Source organism: Mesoplodon bidens (genome assembly GCF_964165515.1).
Source record: "Mesoplodon bidens genome assembly, chromosome: 13".
Classification (NCBI taxonomy): Eukaryota; Metazoa; Chordata; class Mammalia; order Artiodactyla; family Ziphiidae; genus Mesoplodon; species Mesoplodon bidens.
In genome coordinates, this window is record NC_138169.1 from 23378372 (window position 1) to 23405006 (window position 26635).

At 53.1% G+C, this 26635-nt stretch overlaps 1 protein-coding gene across 5 annotated transcripts in view; it reads left to right on the forward strand.

The window, feature by feature from the left end:
- NF2 (NF2, moesin-ezrin-radixin like (MERLIN) tumor suppressor) overlaps positions 1-23692 on the forward strand; it is a 79411-nt gene extending 55719 nt beyond the window's left edge. The window contains exons 9-17 of one of the 5 annotated variants that reach the window (XM_081252184.1): positions 523-597; positions 2266-2379; positions 4934-5056; positions 5726-5943; positions 7135-7240; positions 7714-7841; positions 9584-9749; positions 11144-11188; positions 21405-23692. In XM_081252184.1, the coding sequence (XP_081108310.1) occupies positions 523-597; positions 2266-2379; positions 4934-5056; positions 5726-5943; positions 7135-7240; positions 7714-7841; positions 9584-9749; positions 11144-11179 (966 nt within the window). In that variant the 3' untranslated portion in view covers positions 11180-11188; positions 21405-23692. Of the gene's footprint in view, positions 1-522; positions 598-2265; positions 2380-4933; positions 5057-5725; positions 5944-7134; positions 7241-7713; positions 7842-9583; positions 9750-11143; positions 11272-13266; positions 13545-21404 lie in introns of those variants that run through there. The other 4 variants (XM_081252185.1, XM_081252183.1, XM_081252186.1 and 1 more) reach the window with 4 other exon arrangements.
- Positions 23693-26635: the final 2943 nt, after the last annotated feature.

A 26635-nucleotide genomic window follows, 5' to 3' on the forward strand; every position in this document is an offset into this window, starting at 1 on the left:
GTTGGTCTAGTTCCAGCCAGGTGGTGAGCCTCCTGTAGGCAGGGCTGCCTCTGCGGCGGCCCTCCCAGTGTTGGCCTCAAAGTTGGGCCCGTCAGGGCTTCCCTGGTGGCGCAGTGGTTGAGAGTCCGCCTGCCGATGCAGGGGACATGGGTTCGTGCCCCGGTCTGGGAGGATCCCACATGCCGCAGAGTGGCTAGGCCCGTGAGCCATGGCCGCTGAGCCTGTGCGTCCGGAGCCTGTGCTCCGCAACGGGAAAGGCCACAACAGTGAGAGGCCCGCGTACCGCAAAAAAAAAAAAAAGTTGGGCCCGTCAAGGGTTTGTATTTCAGATTTCCAAGCCTAAGATGGTGCCGAGAACCCAGCTTCCAGGATCCTGAACTTCCTGGGCACCATGAAGCCAGGACAAGGCATGGCCCCGTGCTGGATCTTTGCCAGGGGGTTTGCTGCTTTTGTGGAATTTCCCAGTTGGTGGCAATGTTCTAGGCTATCAGACTGAAACTGTTTTCTGCTTTTTCCTTTCAGTTTACTATTAAGCCATTGGATAAGAAAATTGATGTCTTCAAATTTAACTCCTCAAAGCTTCGTGTTAACAAGCTGGTAAGTTGAGATCCTGGTTTTTGTTACAGACTGTAGTTTTTCTGTGAAACTGAAAGCCGTTTTTGAACCAGTATCAGAGTGACATGTTGTGAGGTGTAGAATGATAACTCACTTGGTACGTGCTTCTCTGATCAGCCTTGAAAGATTTCTCTTTAGCTTAACCTAAAGAGTCAAACCTACATTTTGTGATGAGGAATTTCTAAAAGTTATTTTTATTGAAGTACTTCATATATATGAAAGGATATGTATAATGTATACATGGGGTGTAAAGAACAACAGAAATAAACAACTACCTACCCACCACCAAGCTTTAAGAAATAGCACACTCCCAACACTGTGGAACCGCCCTTGCATTAGCACCCTGCTGTCCCCCCTCTCCCCGAGGGTGACCACCATTCTCAGCTGTGTGCTTAATATCCCCCTGCTTTTCATCAGAACTTTAGTTCGTACACGGCAAGTTATGTATGTTTTTGAAATTTATATATATGCTATCAAGTGTGTTCTTCTGTCACATGCCTTTTTTACACATTATTTTTTGAGATTTATCTGTGTTGACGCTCAGAGATATGGTCCTTTCATTTCACTGCTGTGTAGTATTCCATTGTATATTCTGTTAAAAATATATATATATATATATATTTTTTTCTCCGTTCTCCTGTTAATGGACAATTAAGTGCTTTCTGCGTCTTGTATCTGCCCGCTGGTGCGCATGGGCAATCGCTTCCCTGGAGTCTAGAGAGTGTCTTCACATAGCCCTGCATGTGGTATATGTCCAAATTCAAGGTTATGTCACGTTGTTTTCCAAAGAAGGTGAATTAATGTACAGATCCAACAGCCCTGGGTGAGACTTCCTCTTGCCTTATATCCTATATCCTCAGCAATTGTGTTATTATCCTTTAAAAATTTTTGCCAATCTTGTGCATTTAAAATGGTATCTCAGTGTCATATTAATTTGCATCTTTATATTTACTAACGAGGTTGAATATCTTTTTGTATATTTATTGGCCAGTCTCATTGTCTCTTTTGTCAAACTTGTTTCTTGTCTTTTGGCTGTTTTTCTTTTGGGTTGTTTGTTTTCTTTATTGGTTATCTCTTCTTCCAGTTTGTGTCTTATTTTTCCTCTTTTTTTGTATGTCTTAGCAAATTTTAATGTAGATAGATGTATACATCTTTTCCTTAACTATTTGTGCTTTTTGTGTCTTGCTTGACATCTTTCCTTATCCTGTGACCATCAAGATATTCTTCTATGTTCTCTTCTAAGAATTTCCAGGGCCTGATCATTGCACTTAAGGCATTAATTCCTCTGGAGTCGAGTTTTGCATGTGGTGGAGGTGGGGGAATCCAACTTACTTTTTTCCCACGAATGACCTGTCTTCCCAGCCCTGCCTGTTGAACAAGCTTTGCCGTCATCTTCCCTGGTCTGCAGACCCACGCCCTGACTCCACAGAGTGAGGGGCATCAGAAGACAAGCTAAATGGCGCCCCTTCCTCTCTTCACTGTGATTGTCTCCAGAGCTGAGGCCTGGAGGCCACAGGGAGGATGGTGTTTCCCTCCATACCTTCTCTCAGGTTCCCCACAAGAGCCCTTGGACCAAGATGCTGTAGCTGCTGTGCTGTCTCAGTGGAGTCAACGTGTGGGTATAACATTTCTCCTGCTTTCATCGCACAGATTCTCCAGCTTTGTATCGGGAACCATGACCTGTTTATGAGGAGGAGGAAGGCCGATTCTTTGGAAGTTCAGCAGATGAAAGCTCAGGCCAGGGAGGAGAAGGCCAGAAAGCAGGTGAGCAGGTGAACTGCCGTTGTCTCCTGGTGGTGGATTCGGCCAGGAGGTAAGGAGTGGTCTGGGCTCATAGGAGTCCTTTGAGCACAGATCTGCCTACTCTTATTTTATTCCTGTTGGGTCTTTTTGGCTGATGAATAAATGATGGTGGGACGTCAGCTCTGGAAATGAGGAATAAACTCTAACAGCATAACTCAAAGACACATCCCTAGTTATTTCTCCAGTGAATTGAGTGAAGTGTGATTAATGCACGTTGTGGGCAGAGATAGCCAAGCCCACATGTATCCACCCACCTATCCACCCATCCATCCATCCATCCATCCATCGTCCATGCAGCTAAGCTTTCATTCTTTCTGCCTGCCTGTCTCCTGTGCCCAGACTTCTCCTTTTCTAATTAGATGGTGATGGAATGCAGGGCGGCATCTCTGCGCCCACTGCTGGAATTAGACCCCAGCCGCACTTCCCCATTGCAGGTCAGCCCAGGCGGCACATCGCCCACAGCGAGAGGTGCCAGGAGCACGGTATCAGCAGCCTGGACGATCTGCATCATTGTTTCCTACTCTTAGACCTTTTTGACTCACCGCAATCCACAGAGCTAATCTGAGCCCTGCTGCTGAGAATATCAATCATGGCTTTGGATGAACTACTAGACAGAGTAGCAGCAGCTGCAATCGGCTGCCCTTAGGACTTGCAGGCTTGGAGGGGTAATAATTAGTCTGTGTGCAGCTCTCTAATTTGGGTCCTCCGACGAAGCTGGCTCCCGGCCCTGAGATTTAGAATGAAATGCCCAGTTTGATCCATTGTGCTCTCGGCTCCGTCTCTGTGCTCTCGGCTCCGTCTCTTTGCTCTCTGAGATGGCAGGCCACAGATGTACTCTTCGGGATGCTTTGGGGTGGGGTGGGGGGCAGTGGAATGGGTTTTGCTGGACAAAGAAATGCTCCTGGGCCAGCACAGGGTCATAGTGGCAACTTTAAGAAGAGCCGTCTCTGACCTCTTTATCAGCAGAGGAAAGCTTAGAAGTGAGAGATCTGATCACGGCAAGGAGCGTGTAAGCCTCCAGGCTGTGCAGAGAGTAGCTTGAACACACCCCTGGACCTGCACTGCCTGTAGGATGGCAGATGCACGTTCCTGGCATCTGGCACCCACAGGTCAGGGGCTCCATGGCCCAGCAGTATAGGCATTGACCTTGGAGCCAGATGTGAAGCTTAGTATGTGACCCTAGTGATTGACTTACCTTCCAGATCTCGGTTTTCTTATCTGTCAAGTGGAGCTAAGTATCTCTCTTCTGTGTCTCAGATCAGAGGACACACTGTACCTGTCTTTGTGAGCTGAAACCGCTTTACAAACAGGAGGTCCCTTATGATTGGGGTGGAAGTCTCAGGGAGGGTGCAATGCTGAGAGCAGAAGGGGATTGTAGACTTTTTTTCAAGTGGAGGATAATGGGGATCTAGTCATCCACCTAATGGGAATTGTAATATGATGGAAATTAGAGAACAAATCGGCCAAGCTTTTCATTGACCTGCAAGAGGAAAACTGGAGAAAAATTTACTGTATTTTATTGCTTGTCTTTGCATTATTCCTTTGAGGCCCAATGCATTTTTTTGACTTACTATTTAGAAAAAGCAGCAATCTTAAAAATCTTGTGTTTGGGAGAAGATTGAAGCAAGAAGTAAGTAATTAAATGTGCTTTAATTATTTAAGGAAGAAAATAGTGCAGTGGTCACTTCTGGCTCCTGCTTTCTGAACTCAGCTAGAGGCCTAGGATCACAGAGAATAGCACTTGTCCTCCGCTTGTTCCCCTTATTAAGCTCGGCATGTGGCCCAATTAATACAGTGATCCAGAAGGCAAGGGAGGCGCCAGCAGCTTAGTGCTGGTGCCCTAAGGGTCAGGGCCGCGTCCCCACTCCTCCCCCGAGCTCCCTCCTGTCGCAGGCCTGGCTCAGGAGTTGCTTTCGCTTGAGGCTGTGGGGGTCTGTGCCTGGCTGCTGCCGCCTCCTGCTGTGAAATACGTGTGTGAGCTGTTGATGCATCACACGGATGATTCCATCTTCTCCTAGGGTCAGAGGCAAGAGTGGAGCTACTGTTGACGAGATTAGAGGTGTGAGAGGGGTCCGTGTGGATAAGAAGTGGCGCGGTGGCTCACGGTGGTGGAGAGGGACACGTGGTCTATCTCTGGAGCTGCCCCTTGGGGAGAAGGAGCCTGCATTGTGTCCTGTCAGCTGCAGGGTAGAGCCACTGGGGTCTCAGGCACGTTGGCCAGGTAGCTGTTTCCATACCCAGCGTGTACGGATGCGCCCGTACATCCAGGTGGAGACTGGCTCCGTGTTCTGCTGTTTGTTCATTTACAACTAGATGATTTTTCAAGGAGCGTGGCTTTCTACTCTACAGCTGGTTTAGAAGGATGGAGGGTGGTGGGCGAGGAGAACGACACTGGTACCTAAAGTCCAGGGAAGAAAAGGGTCCCCAGAGGGGAGACCCTGGGCACTGGCTGTCCTCAGATCTATGGCACAGCAGGTCATGGGCCCTGTGACCAGAGGCTGCTCATTCCCCCCAGATGGAGAGGCAGCGCCTCGCTCGAGAGAAGCAGATGAGGGAGGAGGCTGAACGCACGAGGGACGAACTGGAGAGGAGGCTGCTGCAGATGAAGGAAGAGGCGACGATGGCTAACGAAGCCCTGGTGACTTCCAAGGGGCTGGGTCCTGGGAGGCTACTCAGACTCCCTCTGGTTCTGAAGTTAGGCCCCCAAGGACCACAGATTAGCCACATTTACTTTGACATTTTGGCTTAAAAAAATTATTGTCTTCCTCTCTGCCTGTGTTTCCAGGGGCAGATTTAGATTGAGTTCAACCTCCAAGTGCAGGCAGACTCCACTCACTGTGGGTCACCTTTCCCACAGGGTGTCTCAGCCTTGGCCTGCCCCACCTTGGGGCCAGGTCGTCCCCTGGTGGGGGCCATCCTATGTGTTGAAGGCTGGTTGGCTGTGTCCCTGGCCTCTGCCCACTAGATTCCCCCATTTGTGACAATCAAAAATGGCTCTAGACATTGTGACGTGTCCCCAGAGGGCACAGTCTCCCGTGCTTTTGAAGCACTTATTTAAAGAGAAAGAAGGACAGAGTTAAGCTGGGTTTCTCCCTCATAAAGTGTAGCCTCAGCTCAAGTGGGTCCCCATGGAGGGACCCTGAAGGGCCTTCTGAGAAGCTGAAGGGTGTGGCTTGGGGACATTCAGTGGCAGGGCCTCAAGGAGTCCAAGACCTTGGTCCTTGCTGACCTGAGTGTCTGAGGCCTGATCGGGGCGGGATGACAGGCACAGTACTCCTGTTCCCACTGAGCACGCTCTTTTCTCCAGATGCGGTCCGAGGAGACAGCCGACCTGTTGGCCGAAAAGGCCCAAATCACTGAGGAGGAGGCGAAGCTTCTGGCACAGAAGGCGGCAGAGGCCGAACAGGAGATGCAGCGCATCAAGGCCACGGCCATCCGGACGGAGGAAGAGAAGCGCCTTATGGAGCAGAAGGTGCTGGAGGCCGAAGTGCTGGCGCTGAAGATGGCTGAGGAGTCCGAGAGGAGGTCAGCATGGGGGCGGGGAGGCCCTGCGCTGGGGCAGAGCCTGCTGGCAGCTGCTGACCCGTCTCCCGGGCAGGGGCAGAGGCTCCTTCCTGCACAGGCCAGTGGGGCTGGAGCTGGATGGGCGCAGGAACGTAGTTCTCCTGTCCAGTGGACTCCGGTTGGTCTGTGCCTTTGCGATGAGCCCCCGTCTCTGTGATTCTCGTGTTTGCAGGAAAACCATCGAGCTTGTTCACAGGCTGCTGTTAGCTGAGGAGACATGAGGAGGCTCTTCTGACATTTACAGAACGTGCTTCTTTTCCCTTTTGGTTTGAGGGGTGTGTGGGGAGACAGCAGCTATTCACCTTCAACGCTTCCCTGAAGATGGGAGGGGAGGGCAGGGTGCCCTGGCTCACGACCAGGTCGAAGGATGGGACTGTAGTCTGTGCTTTTCAAAGACAATTGGAGGCTCTGGGCTGTGCTGGTTCCGCAGCCGTCAGACAACCCTGGCTCATTCCTCACGGCACTCGGTCTGTGGGTTTCGAGCACCTGAATTTGGCTTTTCACTGCCAGGGTGCAGTCACTACAGTTTCCTCTCCATTCTTTACGTGTCATTCTGGGAATACGGTTCCGTGTCTCCCGCCCTGCCCCAGGCTCCTTTCTGTCCATGTGCAGTCACTTCCCCGTGAGTCATGTGTGTTGGGCTGGGTCCCCTGGGTCCAGTGTCCTGATGAGGCACGAGGCCCTCAGCGACGTGCTTATCTTCCTGCCCGAGGAGGTTGTTTCACTTGGGGGTCGTGAAGAATCAGTTCTTTCACATCCTGCCCTTTGTGATCCAGTATGACACCTTTGCCCGGCCCACTCTCACCCAGAAAGAAGCAGAGGAAGCTTCTAGCCCCTCCCCCCGATTTCCCTCCCCCTCCCCCAGTTGCAAAGGTTCATCCTTGACTCTTCTGGCCACCTGCTTCACTGCTCTCCCAGTTTTGATTTAAACTGGAAATCAGTTGAAATGAACAATACCTGGGAATGTTGTTCCTGCTTCGGAAGTTCTGATTTCATGTAAATCCTCCCCCACCCCCATGCTTGTTTGCCTGGTCTGGCGCCACCCTCAGGGTTAACCCAGCTCCCTCCTCTCTGGGGATCAAGGGGGAAGAGGGGTCTCTTTCCTCCTCCTGTCATCTTCTGTGGAGCTGAGGGCCCCTTCTCTCCTTGCAGGGCCAAGGAGGCAGATCAGCTGAAGCAGGACCTGCAGGAAGCCCGCGAGGCAGAGCGAAGAGCCAAGCAGAAGCTCCTGGAAATCACCACCAAGCCCACATACCCGGTGAGCCTGGGGCTGCCAGCCACGCTGCTTCTCACCTCGTAGCAGTCCCTTCCCTCCCAGCCCTCCGGTTCCCCTGGTGGGGCCTTCAGGGCGACTGTTAAGCAAACGCATGGTGGAGCGAATGGTGCAGAATGTTCTAGGCCCTTGAAAGAGAGATGGGACGTAGGGAGATGACTTGGTTTAAGCAAAGTAACAGAGGTGGGAAGCAAAGTGGTCCAAGGGCTAATAAATGATACCATTGACGATCTTATAGGGCAGACGGTGGGAGAAGTAGATTGGGGCCATATTTTAGACGATCCTCTGATCTGGGAGGAGAAAGTCCTCAAAACAAATCTAACTGCCTCACCCTCTGCTTCAGGGGTGGGCACGCTGGGCCCAGAGCCTTTGTGGCCTCTGGAGGGGTGGGTGGTTGACGCAGCAGTGCCCTCTGTTCTTGTGGAACCGAACCGCCTAATCAGATTTCTCCTTCGTAGCCCATGAACCCACTCCCAGCCCCGCTGCCTCCTGACATACCAAGCTTCAACCTCATTGGTGACAGCCTGTCTTTCGACTTCAAGGATACTGACATGAAGCGGCTTTCCATGGAGATAGAGAAAGAAAAGTACGGAGCCCCCTCCCCTCCCCCGTGCCCCGCGTGGGCAGCCTGGCACTAACTCCTACAAAGGTCTGTTCTGTCCTCACCCACCGGGAGAGGAATTTCCTAATTGGAAATGAAGGGTGACAGACCAGCATTCATCTTCCAGGATAAAAATGACACTTGATTGGTGATCCGGAGCTCCAGAGCTCACCTGAAGTCTAGGACTGGCTGTCAGAGGTCTCCAAGCCAGCCAGACCGCTGTTCACGTGGTGGTCCATGGTGGTCGTGTTCTAACCTGGTGATGCGACACGTTTCCTAGTTGTGTTCTCTGGCGGCTGAGCTCTGTGGCGTGTCCCATGTCTAGAACAAGGGCGAGAGAGAAGAAACTCCAGCTCAAGGCTGAGGAGGGCAAACGGCTGGGGCTACAGTCAGCTTGAACAGCCCTGCCGCGGGATCTGCACATTGAGCCCAGCATGCCCTGAGCTGTCTTCCTCCTTCACTTTATGGTCAGGGGACGTGGCTCTGAGATAGAAGGGAGCCCCACTGCAGAGGGCATCTAACCGAGGTCCCCTAATCAGAGCTGTCAGTAAATCGGCCATCTGTGCCATGGCTGGGCAGGGAAATGTCACAGTAGCTGCCAGGCATGGGGTGCCTGGGTGACAGGGTCCTTTATCTTTTATCTCATTTCATTCCCACCAACTGACTTCAAAGGTAGGATTAGTGTTCCCATTTATAAATGAGAACCCAGATTTAGAGCCTTTAAGGAGCTCACCCAGCACCCCACAGCGGATGAGGGGCAGATCCGGGGTGTAGCGCTTCGTCCTTCTGACTTTGCGGCCCATGTGCTTTCACCTTGTTTGGTGTCCTCAGGTAACCCTCTCCGTGTCCAGCACGGGCAGCCACAGGCTGGGCAGTTAAGTCTCTCTGGGCTCGTGTCCTGAGGATAGAGGGACCCAGCGTCTCTGTCTGTGGCACCCACAGACCCCTCCACCCGTGGTGGAGTTCCCCTCTACCCTTCACTGTTTTCTAGGCATGCTCAGCAGTACATGGTTGTGTGATCAGGGTGAGGCTGCGTACTGCTTTTTTACAGGTTATGTTTTCTTTCTCATTACCTGTGCACACCAGGCACCACCCGTGCTTGGGAATCACTGCAGAATGTCCCTTGTGTCTGTGATGCCCGGTTTGCCTGGCTGTGCCCGTGTAGCTGGACACCCTGAAGATGGCTTCCTTCATAGATAACCATGTGTGCTTGCAGGTGGTGGTGGGCATCTTTCTACTCCTGGTGTTTGCTGAGTGAGCTTCTGTCATCTTTAGGAGATTATGTCCCAAAACAAGTAGGGATGTGGCCATGGCCTATCAGAAGAGGTCGCTAGAATGGAATTACTTCTCCGAGAAGGGTTGAGACAAAATTGTTTTGGATGCCAGGAGGCTTGTTTCTTGTGTTGTTTTCTGTATAGAACTAAAACCTATCTGTTATCCATTACAGCTGGTATGAGAGTTTACTGAGGCTTTCCTACACTTCCTTCTGTTTAATCCTGACCACAGCCCTGTGATCGTTATCCCTGTCTTATGGATGAGGAAACGGATGCAGAGCAGTTTAGTGACTGGCCCAAGCTCCCATGGCCCGCAAGTGGCCGAGCAGAGATGTGAACCCCAGGCTCAGACCCTGGGTCCCGGGCCAAGCAGCGTGTGGGTCTGGAGCCTCTCGGCCACGGTGCGCCTCACTGTTTGCCAGACCCCCTGATACTCTGTCCTCTCCCTGGCAGAGTGGAGTATATGGAGAAGAGCAAGCACCTGCAGGAGCAGCTCAACGAACTCAAGACAGAGATCGAGGCCTTGAAACTCAAAGAGAGGGAGACGGCCTTGGATATTCTGCACAACGAGAACTCCGATCAGGGCGGCACCAGCAGCAAACACAATACCATTAAAAAGGTACCGAATCTCTTGTCTTTTGCTGATTAGGACAGTCGTTAATGAAATGTGAGGTTGGCATCTGGTTTTCTCGGTAGCCGAGTCATTAGACTGTTGTCATTTTTTATATGTACTTAGTTGAGGAAATTTTTTGACTCACGCCAGAAAGGGAATTTAATCTGCCCATGTCTGTGAACCCATTGGCTCGATGGAAGGGGAGCTTGTGTTAAAAGCTCTGATGAAATGAATCACGGTTACAGGACAGGTTTTGATCCATCATTTAGCAGTAAAACAATTCTGTCTTTTAAGCCGAGGGGAGTTCTGCCCAGGGAGCTGCCTTACTTAATGAGAAAGCAAAATGAAAGGGAGGCTGTTGAGAATGGACTCTCCCTCTCATCTTTTTGTGTTTTTAAGTGGCAAGGACTGTAAAATTCTGTTCTTAATTTAGAAACCAAATTCTGAATTTTTAACTTTTTTCAGACTTGAAAGGGAGTGTCTAGAAGAACCTTAATGTTTTAAAAGATGAGACTTCATTTATGTTGCTAACAGTTTCATGTCTTTCTCCACGGATATTTTGAGCTTTCAGCATTTTGGAGGAAGTTAAATTCTATACTAACTATCAGCCCAAGAGTGTACATCTCTTACGCTGGGCAAAGTGGAAAGGTCCTCTCCTGCCAGGTGACGTCAGCTCCTGTCTCTTCCCCCAGGACCAGGCTAACTGTAAAATGGGGGTCAGTAAGACAAGGCTCTTCATTGAGTTTACATGGTGATAGTTAGATGTGTTTCACTTTGTACGGTTTAGCGTAGTCTTTAAATTGGTCTCCCAGTTTGAGAAATGTCTGTTTTCAAGAGATCTGTATCTACCTGCTATCGTTGAGGGGTACAGTCGGGAGCCCTGAATCCTCCCTCTTGACTCCAGTTAGTATTGGCACCAAGTAGAGAATTCCTTTTAATAGAGTGACCTGGAGGGAGACACCTTTCCACAGTCCACGTTCTTCTTTCCTCCAGCTTCTGTAACTTACCGGGTTTCCCTTCCAAACCAAATTCTGAAACAGTTAGCAAAGGGGAGCTGGAGCGAGGCCTCAGCCAGTGAGCAGAAAGAAAGGAGGATGACTGGGCCAGTGAGCCAGCTGGGCCTCACAGAAGCTGCCTCGGACCCCTCCCTGCTCCACTCCCTCCCCTGGGCGCCGGGCACAGGCTCATCTTTGCCACTGCTTCCGTGAGCCGGGCCCTCGACCACAGGGCCCTGGGATTCTGAAAGCTGGGGAGACCTGTTTCCAAGCCATAAACATACACAAATGAAGTCACTTGTCACAATTTCAGGCCTGTCTGAGCATTTTGCAAATGGCACATGTGACATTGTTGATATCACAGGGTATGTTTTTGTTTTTCTTCATTTTATTTTGCTGGTTTAGCCTCAAGCCCAAGGCAGAAGACCTATCTGCATTTGAGCCCTCAAAGTAGGTTATTCCCAGGTACTCTGTATGTGGTGATGGGACTGCCCTCTGTGATACTAACCCCTGCATGAGCTTGCCTGTCTCTGTCCCCGGGCCGTGCCGAGCCCTCCCGGGGGCAGGTGGCGCCTGGGGACTGGCCGCAGCATGCTTCGAGTCTGAGAGCAGGCATCCGCCCTGTGGGGCCAGAACAGCCTCCAGGGTCCAGAAGGCTGCCTCGTTCTGAAGAGCATGTCCTGGGGCTGTAGGACCAGCCGTCCTTCACATCTTGTGTCGTTGTCGGGCTGGGGAAGGTCATGGCTTCTCGTCCGGTCAGATCTGTCTAAAGTCCTTTGTCTTGGTGGCGTACTCCTCAGATAAATAACCCTAGCATGGAAACGGGGTCAATTTGGGTGTTGTTAAGACTGGTGCCTTTAAAACGAGATCAAGACCTTTCATGTGGTGACAGCCTCTGAAGACCCGCAGTCATACCTAGCGGCTTCTGGTCGTGGGATGAAGGGGCTGCCCGTGCTCCGTCATTTTCCTCTAGAGCCTCCCTTTCTGTACACATCTATTCTCTTTTCAAGTACAACAAACCAATAGCACAGGGGTCTGATATGCAGTCAGGCTAAGCGGACTGTCTGTCCGCCGGCGCACTAACGGCCACCTCTGCCTGGGCTTCTCCGCAGTCTGGGGCGCGGTCGCAGTCGGCGTGAACTCATGTCGGGACAGAGCAGTCCGGGCACCCAGCAGACGGGCAGTCAGCGCTTGTGGAGTGAATTAATTGAATAATTGCTGCTTTCCTTCTACAACAGTTCATTATTCTCCCAACAGGCCTAGGCAGTGGAGAGAATTTATTAGTGCAATAATAACATCCTGCCTCTGCTCCCCGCCTGCTCCCCAGTAGTACCCCTGCCAGCAAGCCCACCCACACCTGACAGTCACATGGGATGTGTCCTTTGGTGTCCTCACCGTGCTTTCTGCTCCTAGAATAAAATAAGCCCATTGGAATCTCTGTACCAAAAAGTGCAATCTGGCATAGGATAGATCCTATTTGTGGTTGCTATTAAAGTCCCAGATGGATCTCATTAGAAGATGGATTTGATCTGTCAGTGGTTCCAGGAACCCGTGGCGTGAACCACAATTTGTGTGTGACACTTTTGTTTAGCGGGCTCCTGTTTCTTCAGCTTTCATACCGCACGCTGGTGCTGAACACGCCAGCACCAAGCGGCGCATGCTCCGCGCCGGGCAGGTGTGAAGAGCAGAGTGGGCGGGCCGGGTGGCACCTCTGCTCAAGGGATCACCCCGTGGCACCCAGAGGACCCTGGGGCGGCTCCACTGTGGCTTCCTGGACCCCGTGGCAAACACAGGGGCACGCAGGAAGTCCCTTTTTGTTTTAGTCTGTGCTGTCAGATATTCTCTGCATGTGACCGTCCTGTTCTACCTTGATATGATTTCATCTCTCTTCTTTCTGTAATGACTCAGAACGCTTAAGTTCTTCAGGGATCCAGTTCTGACTGTCAGTGATTATAGACAAATGATGTTTGATTTGTAGTCAAATGTGTACCGCTCCTAGGACATGCACAGAAGCCTTTTTTTTTTTTCTTTTATTTTAGTGTCTTGATGTGAACTTGTTTTCAAAAGTATGCTGCCAGGCTCCAGTTAATCAAGAATTCTGATTAATCAAGGGTTAATAAAATGGAGTTGGCTCTTAATACAGCTGGACTTAGTATCACCAGATTAAATAGTGGCAGCTTTTGCTACACGTGAAGTTGGATGCACTTTCCACTTTCTAGACTTTGGTGGTCCCTGTGGCCAGTGACCAAGCCTGACGGCCAGTCACCTGCTGTGCTGAGGCAGCTCTGGCCTTGTGCCTGCTGTGGTCTGGGCTGAAGTCAGCCTAGCTGATGAGAAATACCATGGCGGGCTTTGAAGTGTGGGCACCTAGAATGTCAAGGGCACAGCTCCATCTAGAAAGTCCGGGATGAGAAATGCAGACCGGTGGTGAACTGGAGAGTTTCCATTCTCCTGAAACTTGTCATTAATCTTGGTTCAAACCAGCCTGCATTGATTTTTCTTTTGTTTTTCATGTCTTTTGATCATAGATTTCTTCAAGGAAAGACTGGTTCTCCTACCTCCCGTGATCCGAGTGTACTCCTCCCCCTTGTTGTCTGTCCTCTCCTGCCTCACCTCGAGGCCGGTGTCTGAGCCTGACTCATCAGGACCCTCCGGGGCTGGTGACACTTAAGCTAATTACAAGGGTTTACCCACGGGTTACCATGGGAATGCTGAGAGGGAGTCCAGTTTTCTTCACCGGGGTTGCCGCTGCTCTGCCACTTCCTAGCTCTAAAATTCTTACCTTCTGTTAAGGGTCAGTGTCCTCATCTGTAAAAAGGGAATAAAACAGTTCGCCCCCCCCACCCAGGATTGTTATGAGAATTTAGTGAGTTCACTGTAAGGACTCAGCGAGTGCTTAAAATTATATAAAGAAACAAATCTGCTTGTGAGCCTGGGCCGAGGGACGCACCACAGTTACGTGCACGTGTGACACGCGTATCCAGTAAGTGTTAGTTTCCGTGTGTTTAGAGGTAAAAACTTTTAAAAAGCCAGAATGAACTCCGCTGACTGTACTACCTGATTTGGATTTGCAAGGGTGTATTTTTCTCCTCCTGTTAATCTTAACTCCACATTTCAATTTTCTCCCAATCGATCATCGGTACAACTGGTTTGGCATTTGCATCTGAGTCCCGAGCGGTGCTTGTGATCAGAAGCTGCCCTTGGGAACGTAGATTTGTGGCATTCTCGGGGGGAGTCACCGTGACATGTATTCCTGGACTCTGGGTCTTGTGAGCGAGGGCGTGGGGTCTGGCAGTGAGGCTGGGGGAGGGGGACACAGTGTCTTGGGCTTGAACCTCTTGCCTTCAGAGCCACTGCACTGATGAAGTGAGTGGTGGCCAGGTGTGACTTTGCTGGGCAGCACATTCTGGAGGTGACAACACGTTCGCACCCTTCATCCCCTCTCGGGGGACAGCTTCACTCCCCAATTCTGGGCTGGTCTGAGTGCAAGGAAACTTGTCTTTGTTTTTTGTGCCCATGGTCTCTGAAGAAGCACAGGATTTCAAAGGCAGTCGACAAATGAGAAATCCTGTGGGTCATAGAGCTTAGAAAGCTTATTTTTTTCGTAAATGGTGTGAACCATCGAGGTCTAGCTGTGGCTTCCGCTGGTGGAGGAGCAGGAATGAGGAGCCTCGACATTTATCTGAAGCTCCAGCCGCCTCTCTCAGATCAGGAAGACATAAAAGTCCAATGTCATCTTCAATTTGCACGGACTCCCTTTGGAGATGCAGGGCTGGCCGAATCAAGTGGAGCACTTAAAACACCAGGGAAGTGATAAATCACAGGGCGAGGGTGAATATGCGTGAAAGGCGTCTCCCACAGTTAAAGCAACCAGCCAGGCCTCCCTTGTGACCTCCATCAGCATCGCCTGCCTGGGCGGGGGCAGCTCCACAGGCTGCGCTGCCCATGTGGTGAATACCTTCAGCACCCCCAGGCCCCGCTCAGGGACCCACATGGCTCTGCCTGCTTCGGAAACCCTGCGTTGTCTGGTGGAGCGTCCCCCGCCTTGGCTCCCTGGCTCCAGAACTTTCCCTTTGTGAGAACAGGGCAGAAGTGGTGGGGGGGGTGGAGAAGAAACGGGAGCAGGAGTGGAGTGGGGAGCAGGGGTCAGCAGAGGCACCAGGTGTGGATGCAGAACACAGGAGAGAGGGCACTGGCTCCGTGGGAAGCTCAGGGGAGGCGTCGCAGGCATGGGCTGGTCTCGGGGCGCCCTCCTCCTGGACGTGACGCCTGGGCTCATCCCTGAAGGCCACTCCCACCTCACGCAGACTGAATGTCCACGCGCCTCTTAACTGTCGAGCGCTTCCAGTGTCCTTGCTTGTTCCTGGTAGCTCCCTAGGTAGGAGATTCTACCAGCCTCTTTGCCAAAAGACCATGATCCAGTCCCTCCCTTTGGTTGGTGGGCTTTACCTGGTTAAGCAGTTGCCCTTTGGGAGGTGTTGAGGAGCGTGCAAAACCTGCCTTGCCCTTCTAGGGTATTTTACCACCATTTCGAAGTGTCTGAGGACATTAGTGGGCCTTATTGGATGCAGTAAGACATCTCATTTGGTCCCTCAGCACTGAAGATACGTTTCAGTGCAGCTTTCCTCCAGCACCTGATTTGTCACTGCAACAGCGGGAGGGAAGAGTCGGGATGCAAACTCATTCTGCGGGCTCGAGGTTCTATTCTTATGATCCTTGCTGTGATTTCCCTTCTGATACTGGCAATTTGAAATGACATCGGTCTATCTGCCTCATTTCCCGAAGGCGTTCGTTCAGAATGCTCTGTGCCCATCAGTTAGCCTCCCCCTGCCCAGCGAGGTGAATCAGGCTGATTCGTCCATTTTCCAGGTGGAGGAATGAAGTGAGGCCCTGCCAGCATCACACAGGCAGCTTGAGACATGGGCAGATACCGGTTTCCAGGCATCATTCTGCCACTTTAGGTCCCTAAAGGATTAATAAACCAAAGGCACCCTCTGGGTTTTCCCAGGCATATTTCTCTCTAGAGCAGATACGGTAGCTGATACCAAATTGGATTTGTTAATTGTGGTGGACTCGGCCTTTCATCCCACCTCTGCTTAGGGATAAGTGTGTGGACAGCTGTCTCCCCGTGCACATCACCAGATGGCATTTGGGTACAAGCTGTCAACTGGCAAGACAGCAGAATAGCTTAATCTGACCAGTTTATAGCAGCCATCCCCCCTCACCGGCCCTGCCCCCTCAGCTTTCATTTGGAAGGGGAATGTTTATCACACCCCGAACCAGAGATTATGTTGGAATTTGCTGCTGCTGGATTTGGCTGTCACCTTCCTGCTCCTGGTGGAGAATCTGCCTGTCCTTTTGTATCTGCGCCCTCCCCGGCTCCTTCGTTCTCAATATGTAGTGGTGGAGAGGAAGTGTAACATGATTTTAGGGCTTGCATTTCAATTCCACTGCATTTTTATGGGACAAGCAGAGTCTCAGCGCCTAGAGTTATTAGGTTAGTATCTAAAATGGGTTCAGCGTTATGGGTCTTTTTGTTGAAAATGAATTAGACGCTCCCCCACCCCTTCTTCTCTTCTCCCCCGCCCCGGGGATGAGTGGATTGAGGTGAGGCCCCCAGAGACTAGTTGGAGGAATCCTGGCGCTCTGATTAGTTTTCTTCTTCCAGCTTAATTGTAGAGCTTCTCTCTCATCGTTGATAGCCGAAGTGGCTCTGTGTCCCACCCACCCCCTTTTGCTTTAGGAACAAGATTATCACAGTGCGGCCTTGTGAATCAATTTCTCTGTGCTGATGAAAGTGTAATTCATTCTTAATCAAACAGCCTTGCTGCTGCAGGCTCTGTGCCGGAATACATTTAGTTATTCTCTCTTCACTTTAGGAAGCAATCCCCCTCAAAAGGACTTTTGGAGGAGAGCTGGAAGGAGGGAGCTGGCAGCCAGCCTGGGGCTGTGGTTTTCCAGCAGGGGGCACTCCTGGGAGTGAGGCCGGAGGAGCTTCGTAGCTGGAAGCCTTCACTGCAGAGCAGGCCAGGAAGGATCGGTGAGCCTGGTGCTAGTCTTGGTGCTTCCAGGCTTGCTGTCTCTAGACCCTGGGGCCCTCTCTCAGGGGCAAGCCAGGTCCTCGTATCTAGATGGGCTGCCTGAAACCCTCGCCCAGTGAGGGGGAGCCCGTGAGTCTGCATATTGTATGCATGCCTGGGTTCAGGAGAGGCTGCTGGGTACCAAGTCCTTCCCTAGGGTTGGGGGAACCAGACTCCTGTCTTCTTAAGGAGGCAGAAGTGTCTCCTGAATCTGATTCATTAGCTGGTGGAGGTGTCTGTTCGGTGATACCGCACACAGCTCGGGTGGTGTGAAGAGGTCTCGCCCTGCCAGGAGGCTCCCTGTCCTGCCCTTGCACAGCCTGGTGGCCGTCACAAACAACGGGCAGTGTGATGGGGAGGTGGCTGTGGGGGAACTCTGCCAGGCTGTGTCTATCAAGGCTGGGCAGGAGGAAGGGGCCAGGCCACAGGTGGACCAGAGCCCCCCGAAGACAAAAACCACACCATACAGATATGCAGCCGAGAAAGAAGAGGAAGTTTGTCTCCTCAGAATGGAGCTGGATTAGTGACAGACTTGAACAGCCGGTTCAGTCAAGAGAGAACTTAATTCCTCCTGTATTATTCACACGGCGGATTTTAATCAGATGTGAGGAGACAGCTGCAAGAGAGAAGCGGGTCAGTCCCGTGCCTGGTGAGGAGACTTCATGTTCTTTTGTCATCTTCAGGGAACTGGTGAGAGGAACGTGGGGTGCAGAGCTCCCGGAGGGGCTGGACGTGGCTGCCAGGACTCCCTGGCCGCCTCTGTCTGGACCCAGGGGGAGGTTTGGACTGTGTGGGGCAGACGTGGCCACCAGTCATGCTCGGGCAGAACCCTACCTGTGTGTCCTCAGAAGGATTCAGAGAAGGTGGACCAGACTTGACAGGTCCCAGAATGAGGCAGCCACTGTCCAAGAGGCCCTGCTTGTCTGTCCGCGTCCTGAGGCCTTTCTGCTTCACCATCTACTGAAATTTGGAGTCCTCCCAGCATGGCAGCGTGGTCGTAGAGCCACATTCTGTGCACTTGGGGAGTCCCCCGTGGCACCGCCCCAGTCCTGGAGGTGCTGCCCCCCGAGCAGTGGGTCTGGGGGTGATGACAGGTGTTGCTGGATCACCAAAGGGGCTGCAGGGTGGTGGGTGGCCCTCGTGGCTGACTCTGGCTCTCACCGTGTGGCACCGCAGGATGCGAGGCCCAGGGTGGCAGATCATCTCTGTGGGCCCTTTGCCGCGCTGTGCGGAGAGCCAGGCCCATCCCTGAGCAGGAAGACGTACCGAACGCTGACGTGGCTTGTACACCTTGGGGTAGGAGAGGGTAGCGGGAATCCAGGATGCTTGTGAGCCGATTTCCAGGAGTCTACGAAGACAACCTGCAGAGGCAGTTCTTATGAAGGGCTAGCTTTGTGCCGTTTCCTCTAAGCCTTCCCCTCCTCCTTTAGGGATACCTCCTGCCTGAGGCTACATGGTCAATGTGACAGTCGGTGAGCTTTCTAGAAAGAGCAGGTGGTGAGGGATCCCACAGGTGAGGGGAGGGCTGGGGCGTGGGGCGGAGCCGGGCCGTGAGCACAGCTGGCAGTGCCTGAGGGGGACCCTCCCTGCCCCTGGGCTTGAGTCCCCATGTGGAAGAAAGAAGCCCAGGCTTCTCTCCACGGACCGTCCTCACTGCCCAGCTCCCCCGCCTGCGCTCCAGCATGAGCAGGTCCTGATGCCTGAGATGAGGGACGCTGCGGAGGTAGGGCGGGCAGAGGAAGGGTTCGGTCCGCGCCAGTCAGCTCGTGCGGGATTATCCTCTGACGACGGGCTTCCTGTTGGAATTGGAACCACCACAAACTGTGCAGAAAGGGTGAAAGGCGGGGACGGGGCAGCCAGGTCTGCCTGTGGGCCGAGGTGGGACGCTCCAGTGCCCTTGGTGTCAGCATCCACGTCCGCCACCTCCGTCCCGTGGCTCTGCCCATCCCTCCAACAGCCTGGAGACCATGGTACTGTCTTCTTGCCGAGGCTGCGCGTCCAGGGTGCTCTCCTGCTTCTGCACGGCCAGTGTTCGATCTCGCGCCGCACCCCTCCTTGGGCTGGGGTGCGACTGCTGCTCTCGCGAGATAAGAGGTCAGTGCGGGCTCGGATCCAGGGCACCGTGTTGCCCACCCGAAGAGGGCTTTGCCTCCCGACAAGCACACACTCAAGTGACTGGAGTCTGGCGCTGCCAGAGCTGCCAAAACCCTCCACTGGCACCTCGAGGGGACAGCCAGCACGCAGCTCCTATAGGAGGATCCAGGAATTCTTGGCGCCATCATTGTACAAACAGGCAGGAGGCTCTCGGAGGCCCCCACAGCTCAGGCTCCGTGCCTGGGGAAGAGGCCAGGCCTCTCGGGGGCATCTGCTCTCCCTGCCTCAGAGGCTGTGAACCCTGCCTTCGCCCTCACCCCTCCGAACCTGCCCTCTGCCCTGCTCCCCCCGGAAGGAGAGGCGCCGGAGCTGGGGGAGGCGGGACGTGACACTGCTGTTAGTAACACCAGCTGTAGCGTTTCACCGCGTGCCAGGCACGTCACCGAGCGCTCCACAGAGTTTCTGTCCCTCCGCACGTCACCCTGTGAGGCAGGTGCTGCCACCACCCCTGCTTCTCGGTGGGAACTGGGGCCAGAAGAAGTCAGTGACCTGCCCAGGACCACCCAGCCGCCCAGATGGGCTTTGGGTCGGGCAGTCTGGCCGTGCCTGTGAGTGACTCAGTGTATGGAAGGAAGGGCTGCAGCAGAGCCCTGTCCCCTGCAGGTCCCCTGTACCCTGAGGAGCCGGCCTGAGGTCTCCCCGGGAGTGTGGGAGGAACCCGAGTGGAGACACAGGGTTTCACACCTTTTGATTCACTCTCCCCAAGAGCCTTTTTGTCCCACTGGCTCTCTGGCTCTTTCTTTCTTCCCCAGTTACCATCCTTGTTCCCATTATCACAGAGCACATAACTCCCGGCCCGTCTCCTCCACTTGTGTTTAGGAAGAAACCCATCCTTCTGGAGGGAGTTCCTTTTCAGCAAAGAAATGAAAGCTCCACTCCCGTTGGAGCTGAGCTTTCCAAAGGGTTTCTGAAATTGGTTCCACTGAAAAAAAGAACTCAGATGTCTCCCTGCATTTAGCTTGTTAGTCAGGAACTTCAAGGCCAAAAGATTTGGCAGGATTTAAAGAGCTGGCTCTCAAGCTGTCTCATTTTGAGTGTACTGATGCTGCGTGTCTTTGATGGTGAAGTGGTTGGTTTGGAGTCTTCTTCCCCCACCCTTTGGAGAGCCAAGCTCTCTTTGGATTCAGGGACTGCCAGAGGTCGAGGGAATGGGCCAGACCATCTAGCCTGGCCCCATGGTTTAACTCCAGAGAAAAGTGGCTCAGAGAGGTCAAGGGTGTCCACTGAGGCTACACAGCGAGGTGGTGACGGAGAATTAGAGCCTGGGCCTTCTTAGCCCCAGGTGGAATTCTCGACTTTCCCATGCATCTCACCATTTCGTTATCGTTATCACCTACATCTTATTCACTCAACAAACTGAGCTTCTGCTATGTGCAAAGCACTAAGCTAAGTGGTTTGAGGGTATGAAGATGAACAGTACGCACTCTGTGTCCCCCCTCCCTGAAAACACTCCTTAGCAAAATCCCAGAGCTGGATATGGAGCGCACGGTCTCACCCAAGTAACTGATTTCAGAAGTAGAGCGGGAAGCAGGGCACTGGGGGTGCGCCCATGCCAGATGCTTCTGTGTGGGGAGATCCTGAGAAGGGGCCTCCCGAGTTGGGGGATCGGGGTTTGGCAGCCCGGGAGGTTGCAAACCCTAGTTAGTTCTTTATCTGCCAAACCGAGAGCTCCACCGCCCATCCTCCCTCTCCCTTCCACATCTTCTCAAGCTTGTGCCGCTCAGGACAGCATTCCTGGGAAGGCCTCACAGTTTCTGCCCAGAGCACCGCCCCATGTGCTGCGCCCTCCCTGCCTAAACCAGCCCTACCTGGAAAGCCTGTTGCCTCCCAGTTTGTGGATGGAAACCCCCTCTCAGCTGCCAGGTCACGGGCACGTCTGCTTTGGGGCCACCTGGGGAGCCAGGAGTGGAAAGGATGAGCCCTTCCTCACCTGACACAGGCCTGCCCTGCCCGAGGCCATGTCTCCTTGCCCCAGCAGCGTGCCCAGGGTATGAGGACTGAGACGCTTGCATTGCTGAGCTGGCCCTCGAGCCCTGGAGCGGATGAGCCCCCAGGCTGGGACCAGCATGGACAGCACACCAAGAGGCATCGTAGAGACTCCTTTGTAGATGGCGATGTGAGAATCTATTAAAATGCCCAGGGTTCCCCTGCCCTCTGTGAAAAGGCGACACTGATGACATTTTCCTGCTGACATGCTTCTGCCCACCAGCCATCCCTCCTGGCATGTCCACATTTGTCACCTCCTAATTTGAGTTCTTGGGCAAATCTGGAAGCTTACTTGGGATTGACCACCAGCTTCTTGAACATCTACTTGAACCGTCTTCCCTTTCACTCCCAGCCACCTTTGAGTTTAGTCCGGGAGGCAGGAGGGCATCCTGTTGTGAAAGCTGAAAGCCAGCCCCCCTTTCACTTTCTTCTCTGCTTCCTTGCAGCTCACCCTGCAGAGCGCCAAGTCCCGAGTGGCCTTCTTTGAAGAGCTCTAGCAGGTGACCCAGCCACCCGAGGATTGGCCACTTCTGCTTGCGGCACCGATGGGCTGGGCCTGACACCACGGGAGCCGTCTGTAGGCGGGCTGGATGGGGGCCTCCTCGGGAGCTTGGGAGCTTTTCCTGGCTGAGCAGAGAGCCCAGCCCCCTTCATGTGCAATTGCCTTGAACTATGACCCTGCAGAAGTATCTCTCTTGGGGTTCTAGTTCTCCTGACCTGAGTCTTTAAATTTTTTTGAGTATTTGTCTTTCCTTATCTAATGGGGGATTCCGTGCTTCCTTTGTCCAAAGCACCCTGGGGTGTGTGTCTTACTGTCCGCTGCTGACCTCCCAGCCCTGTCTGGGAAGTGGCTGTAGGAAATGAAGTACACAGGCCCCCTGGAGACCGGGAGGCTGGTGGCATCCCCCCCACCCCCCCAGGGTTCCAGAACATTCATCTCCTTCACTGGTGAGGAACTGGCATAGGAAGAAGCGTGGCCGCCCAAGCCCAGGCCCACAGCAACCTGCCTGCTACACGTCATTGGAGAGCGAGCCAGGCGATGGGTCCTCGGCCTAGGCACCCCTGAGGTAGCGCTCTGGCTGCCAGCTGGTGGGGAATGGGAAAGGCAGCTGTGCCTGGGGGAAGACCCGGCAGAAGCTGTGATGAAGGGCTGGCTGCCAGCAGAGGGCCTGGGAGGCCAGCAGAGCCGTGTAGGAACCTGCACCCTACAGAACACTCGCTGCCTTTCTTCTGCCACCTCAGACCAGGGTCCAGGAGGCAGGCGGGGCCCTCTCCAACCGTAGCCTCTCTTGCACGTGGCAGGCGGGGTTGGGGGGCTCCCCGTCACTCTAGTCAGCACCTGGCAGCCCAGCCATGACCGGGGTCTCTGTAGAGCTCTGAGGCCCCGACACCCAGTTCCACTGGCTCCAGTCTGCCTCGTTGATCTGAATCGTCTTTCCTCCTGGCCACACACCAGCAAGGCCCTCCCCTGACGTGGCTGTACCTGGGCCTCCTTGGCTGTTGCCCTCATCTCCTTTTTTGCCTTATGTTCTCCCCTGGGCCATGTGAGGGAGGGGCTGCAGGTGACCCCTCACAGTGCGCTGCACCTGCTGACATGCGACCCCTGGCCATGCCAGGTGGCAGCAGGTCACAAAGCCACCCCACGGCCCATACTCTCCTTGGTTTGGGGCCGCTTTCCTGCCCTTTCTTCCTCCATAGCTAGTGGTGCTGCTGTGACCCACCAGGCCATTCACATCCTTCTGATGAGGCTGCTGTGCAGAGCCGGGGATAAGTGCTAACCAGTGAAAAGTGTATTAAATGAAGGCGTGGGAGGGCCTGGAGATTTCCCGAGGGCAGAGGTGGCCTCTGGCAATCTTGTGTGGTTTTGAGAAACTGAGAAGCTTGCAAAGATCCTGCCAAATTCTGTGGTCAAGCTGACCTAGTGGTGTCCTGGGCTCGCTGCCACCTTCTTGGGTCACCTTGCACGGAGGAAGCCAGCCCTATGTGTCCCCCCAGCCCCTCAGGACATGCAGGATGGGACTCCGAATCTGGACACTAAGCATGAATGGCTGTAGCTGGAAGGTTCCCTTGTGTCTCTCTGTCTCTCTGTCCCTCCGAGGCCTCTTCCCCTGAGACACGGTCCCGGCGGGGGTCCTCCGGCTGCATTTGTAATATAAGGTCTGACAGTTGTGAGGCTGTTTCCTCAGGCTCACCACCCATCCCTGACCTGCACATTTGGTCTGTAACAGTGGCTGTGGGCACAGAGTATGGTGGTCATTTATAAAAATGTTGTCAGGCTTTGTTTTTTTTATTATTTAACTGCTGTGTGTATATCTGAAGTCTGGGAAATGCCAAGCCATGCAGTCACAGGGGAGCCGGCTGGGATCTGAGCTGTGGAGCAGCAGACTCTGGAGGGCCGGCAGAGCCTGGCTCCCGCAGGGACAAGGCAGCTCTCCCTGGGGACAAGAGCTGGCAGGTACCTCCCAGAGATGAACAGGTGGAGAGGATGGTGGCCCTCAGAAATATCTTGAGCCCCAGTGGAAGAAGGAATGAAAGCAGAGCTTGGTTTTCAGGGCGTGAGCCAATGGCCGAGGTGACCGTGTGATTTGTAAGTGAATGAGCTTAGGCCTTATTAAGTAAGGAAGCCCCTGACCTCCACTGAGAGCAGGGCCCTGCCCGGATTGTTTCGTTAGAAGTGCTCCTGATGGTCCTTGCGCAGAAGCACCGTGCTGGTAACACTCAGCGAGGCTGCGCTGGCAGCCCCTGGTGGGTCCACACAGGGCATCTCGTTGATCTGACTGAGGCTCCACCTCAGCCCCAGCGGCTCTGCCCTGTGCTGTCCTCACAGTTATTCAGTTATTCGCGCACCCACCGGGCCCTGCTGGACAGCACCCCGCGGCATTACATAACGCTTCCTGAGTGATTGCGTTCTGTAGTCTTGGGGACAGGTTTCTCCCTCCCTTTCTTTTCTCTTTCAAATCAAAACCGCAAGTCCTGAGGCTAACAACCTGCGACTGGCTAAGCTTCGCCCGCTGACAGGGCTGGGGCCTGCAGGCCCCTGGAGGGGGTGGCCTTGGCAGGGAGATGGCCTCTCCCAGCAGCCTGGGGGCCAGGCTGGCCCCTCTGGGCTTCCAGGGAAGCTCCATCCACCCGTTTTCAAAGACGTCAAACCATCCTTCTTCCTATGGGGCCTCCTGTCAGGGCCAGACCAGGGAAGGCTATTTTCTATTCTGGGGGGTTGTTGTAATTTAAATGATTGTTTTAATAAAAATTCTAAGTTGTAAAAAGTTCGTCTTGGGCTCCCTCAGTTTGCTTGTTGCTCTGGCCATTGAAGTGGTGACTGGGGCTGGGGGGTGGCGGCTCCCTGATGTCCGGGACCTCAGCTCCAGCCCCACATCTTTGGTGGTGTCATCCCCTTTTCTGGGCTGATGACAGCACCGCGACTGTGCCTTCATCAGGGCACCCCTCGTGCTTCCCGTGAGGCAGGCCCTGTACTGGGTCCCAGTCTCTCCATGTCCTTCCCACACCCCTTGCCTGTCCTCAATTCTAGACCTGAAAACTAGGGCACTGGACTGGGCAATCACTCCAGGCACTCCTGCTCTGGAAGACGGGGCGTGGGCAGCATGCAGAGCCACTGGGGGCCCAGGCACAGCCTGCAGGACAGATGAGGCCCCGCTGTGGTCACAGGGCCACATGCCATTCACGCTTGGAGTTGGGAACTACCGCTGCAGAGCTTTGGGGTTTTTTTGCTGGTTTTATTGTTTTAGTCAACAAAAGTCCTTTATTAAGACCAAAACTACTATAGGATAATTCTATCCCAAATCACGCAGCCTAAAATAGAGATTCAGGTGTCACAATGTGTTCTCAGGACTTCTGAGGGTCCACAGGGCTGCCTGTCAAAGTACACAAAACTTTCCAAGAGTTTGAGTTAAATATAACCAGCTTTCTATATATTTTGGAAAGATATGAAGTTGTAAAACTAGAGAATTTTGAAGTTTTTAAACGATATTTTGTTAGTTTTAAATGTATAGAATTAGTAACTAATTCAACTTTTTGTTGGATGAATAATGTGAAACTGCTGCGTTTATTTTTTTAGTTGAAGTATAGTTGATTTACAATGTTTGTCAGTTTCAGGTGTGCAGAAACTGCTGCATTTCTTAAATGTAGGTTATGTTATTTTCAGTGATTGGAAATAGTTTTATTTCCTACGTAGTCCAAACTAGAGAAAATACTTTATACATACTGGTCATTTGAAGCTGTTCAGACAAAATTTTTTTTTTTTTTTTTTGTGGTACACGGGCCTCTCACTGTTGTGGCCTCTCCCGTTGCAGAGCACAGGCTCTGGACGCTCAGGCTCAGCGGCCATGGCTCACAGGCCCAGCTGCTCCGCGGCATGTGGGGTCTTCCCGGACCGGGGCACGAACCCGTGTCCCCTGCATCGGCAGGCGGACTCTCAACCACTGCACCACCAGGGAAGCCCCAGACAATATTTTTACCTGACTTTTTTTTAAAAAGACAACTCCTGACCCCCAAAAGACAGTAAGGCTCTCACAGATCCCAAGGGCCCCATTCAGTGGGGTTAGAATTAATAATACTGATATTTGGGTACTGGGGGGACAGGTTGAATTCTCCTCTGCTTTTTTTGGTTTGTTTTTAGTTTGTTTTGACAGTGCTGTAAACCCAAAGCTGCAGGCCGGACCTGGGTGTTTAATTGTGGCATTTGCAGCCCGGCCCCATGAGGTCCTTTAGTGGCGCTCCTGCCAGCACTTCATCCTTTTCTGTCGTCCTCGCCTGAGCTGAGCACCTGGCAGATGTCCCCAGGGCTGCCCACCCCAGAAGCCTTCGCTTTGGAGGAGCGGGTCGGGAGCCACCCACGTATAACAATGAGTTGGCAGCCGGACTCTGGGGGGAAAGGTATCGGTGAGAAGATTGCTGCAACCATGTCTAATCTAATCTCTTGAGGGTCTGGAGAAGAGAGTCGAGCCATCTGTGTGTTCTCCGTCTCTGTCTCAGACAGCCCAGGCAGCTGAGAGAGGCCAAGGGCTCCTCTCCCCTCCCGGGCTGTGGCGGGACTCCCTGGCAGCCTGTCATTACTGCATTACAGCAGGATGCTGCGGCCACAGTCCCGGCCCTGGTAGGGAGTCCAGAGCTCGCTTACACGGAGAAGGCTCAGGGCTGTTCAGCGCTGCCAGGACCTGAGCTGACTCAGCGGAACCCCCACCGGGTCCCCTGCCGGTTCCCACTTGATACCCATTTCCCACTGGGGTGGTAGCCCCAGAATAGCACCTGGCATGTTGCCTCTGAGCCAAAGAAATCAAGACATCTCCTGGAGAGGTCCGCAGCTGGAGCTGCACGCTTGCTCTGTGCCTCCCGGCTCCCGCTCTGTAACGAGGGTTGGCAATGATGCCTCTGGGTACCTCTGAGATGCTGTCAGGATAACATGAAGAACAGACACAAAAAACACTCAGATTTCTAAGGAAAAAGAGATGAGGATGTGTAGCAGTGCCACCATTATTTACAAGTAACAGAAGCAGTACACACGAAGAAACATGAAATCTTTTCTTTACACCCAGCCATGCGGAGGGCTAAGGAAACCACATAGCTGAGGGGCTCAGGGCCCCCAACTTGGAACTCAGAAAGACCTGGTTTCAGTCAATTAGCGGCCATGTGATCTAGGCAAGTCACCTAAGTTTTGGGC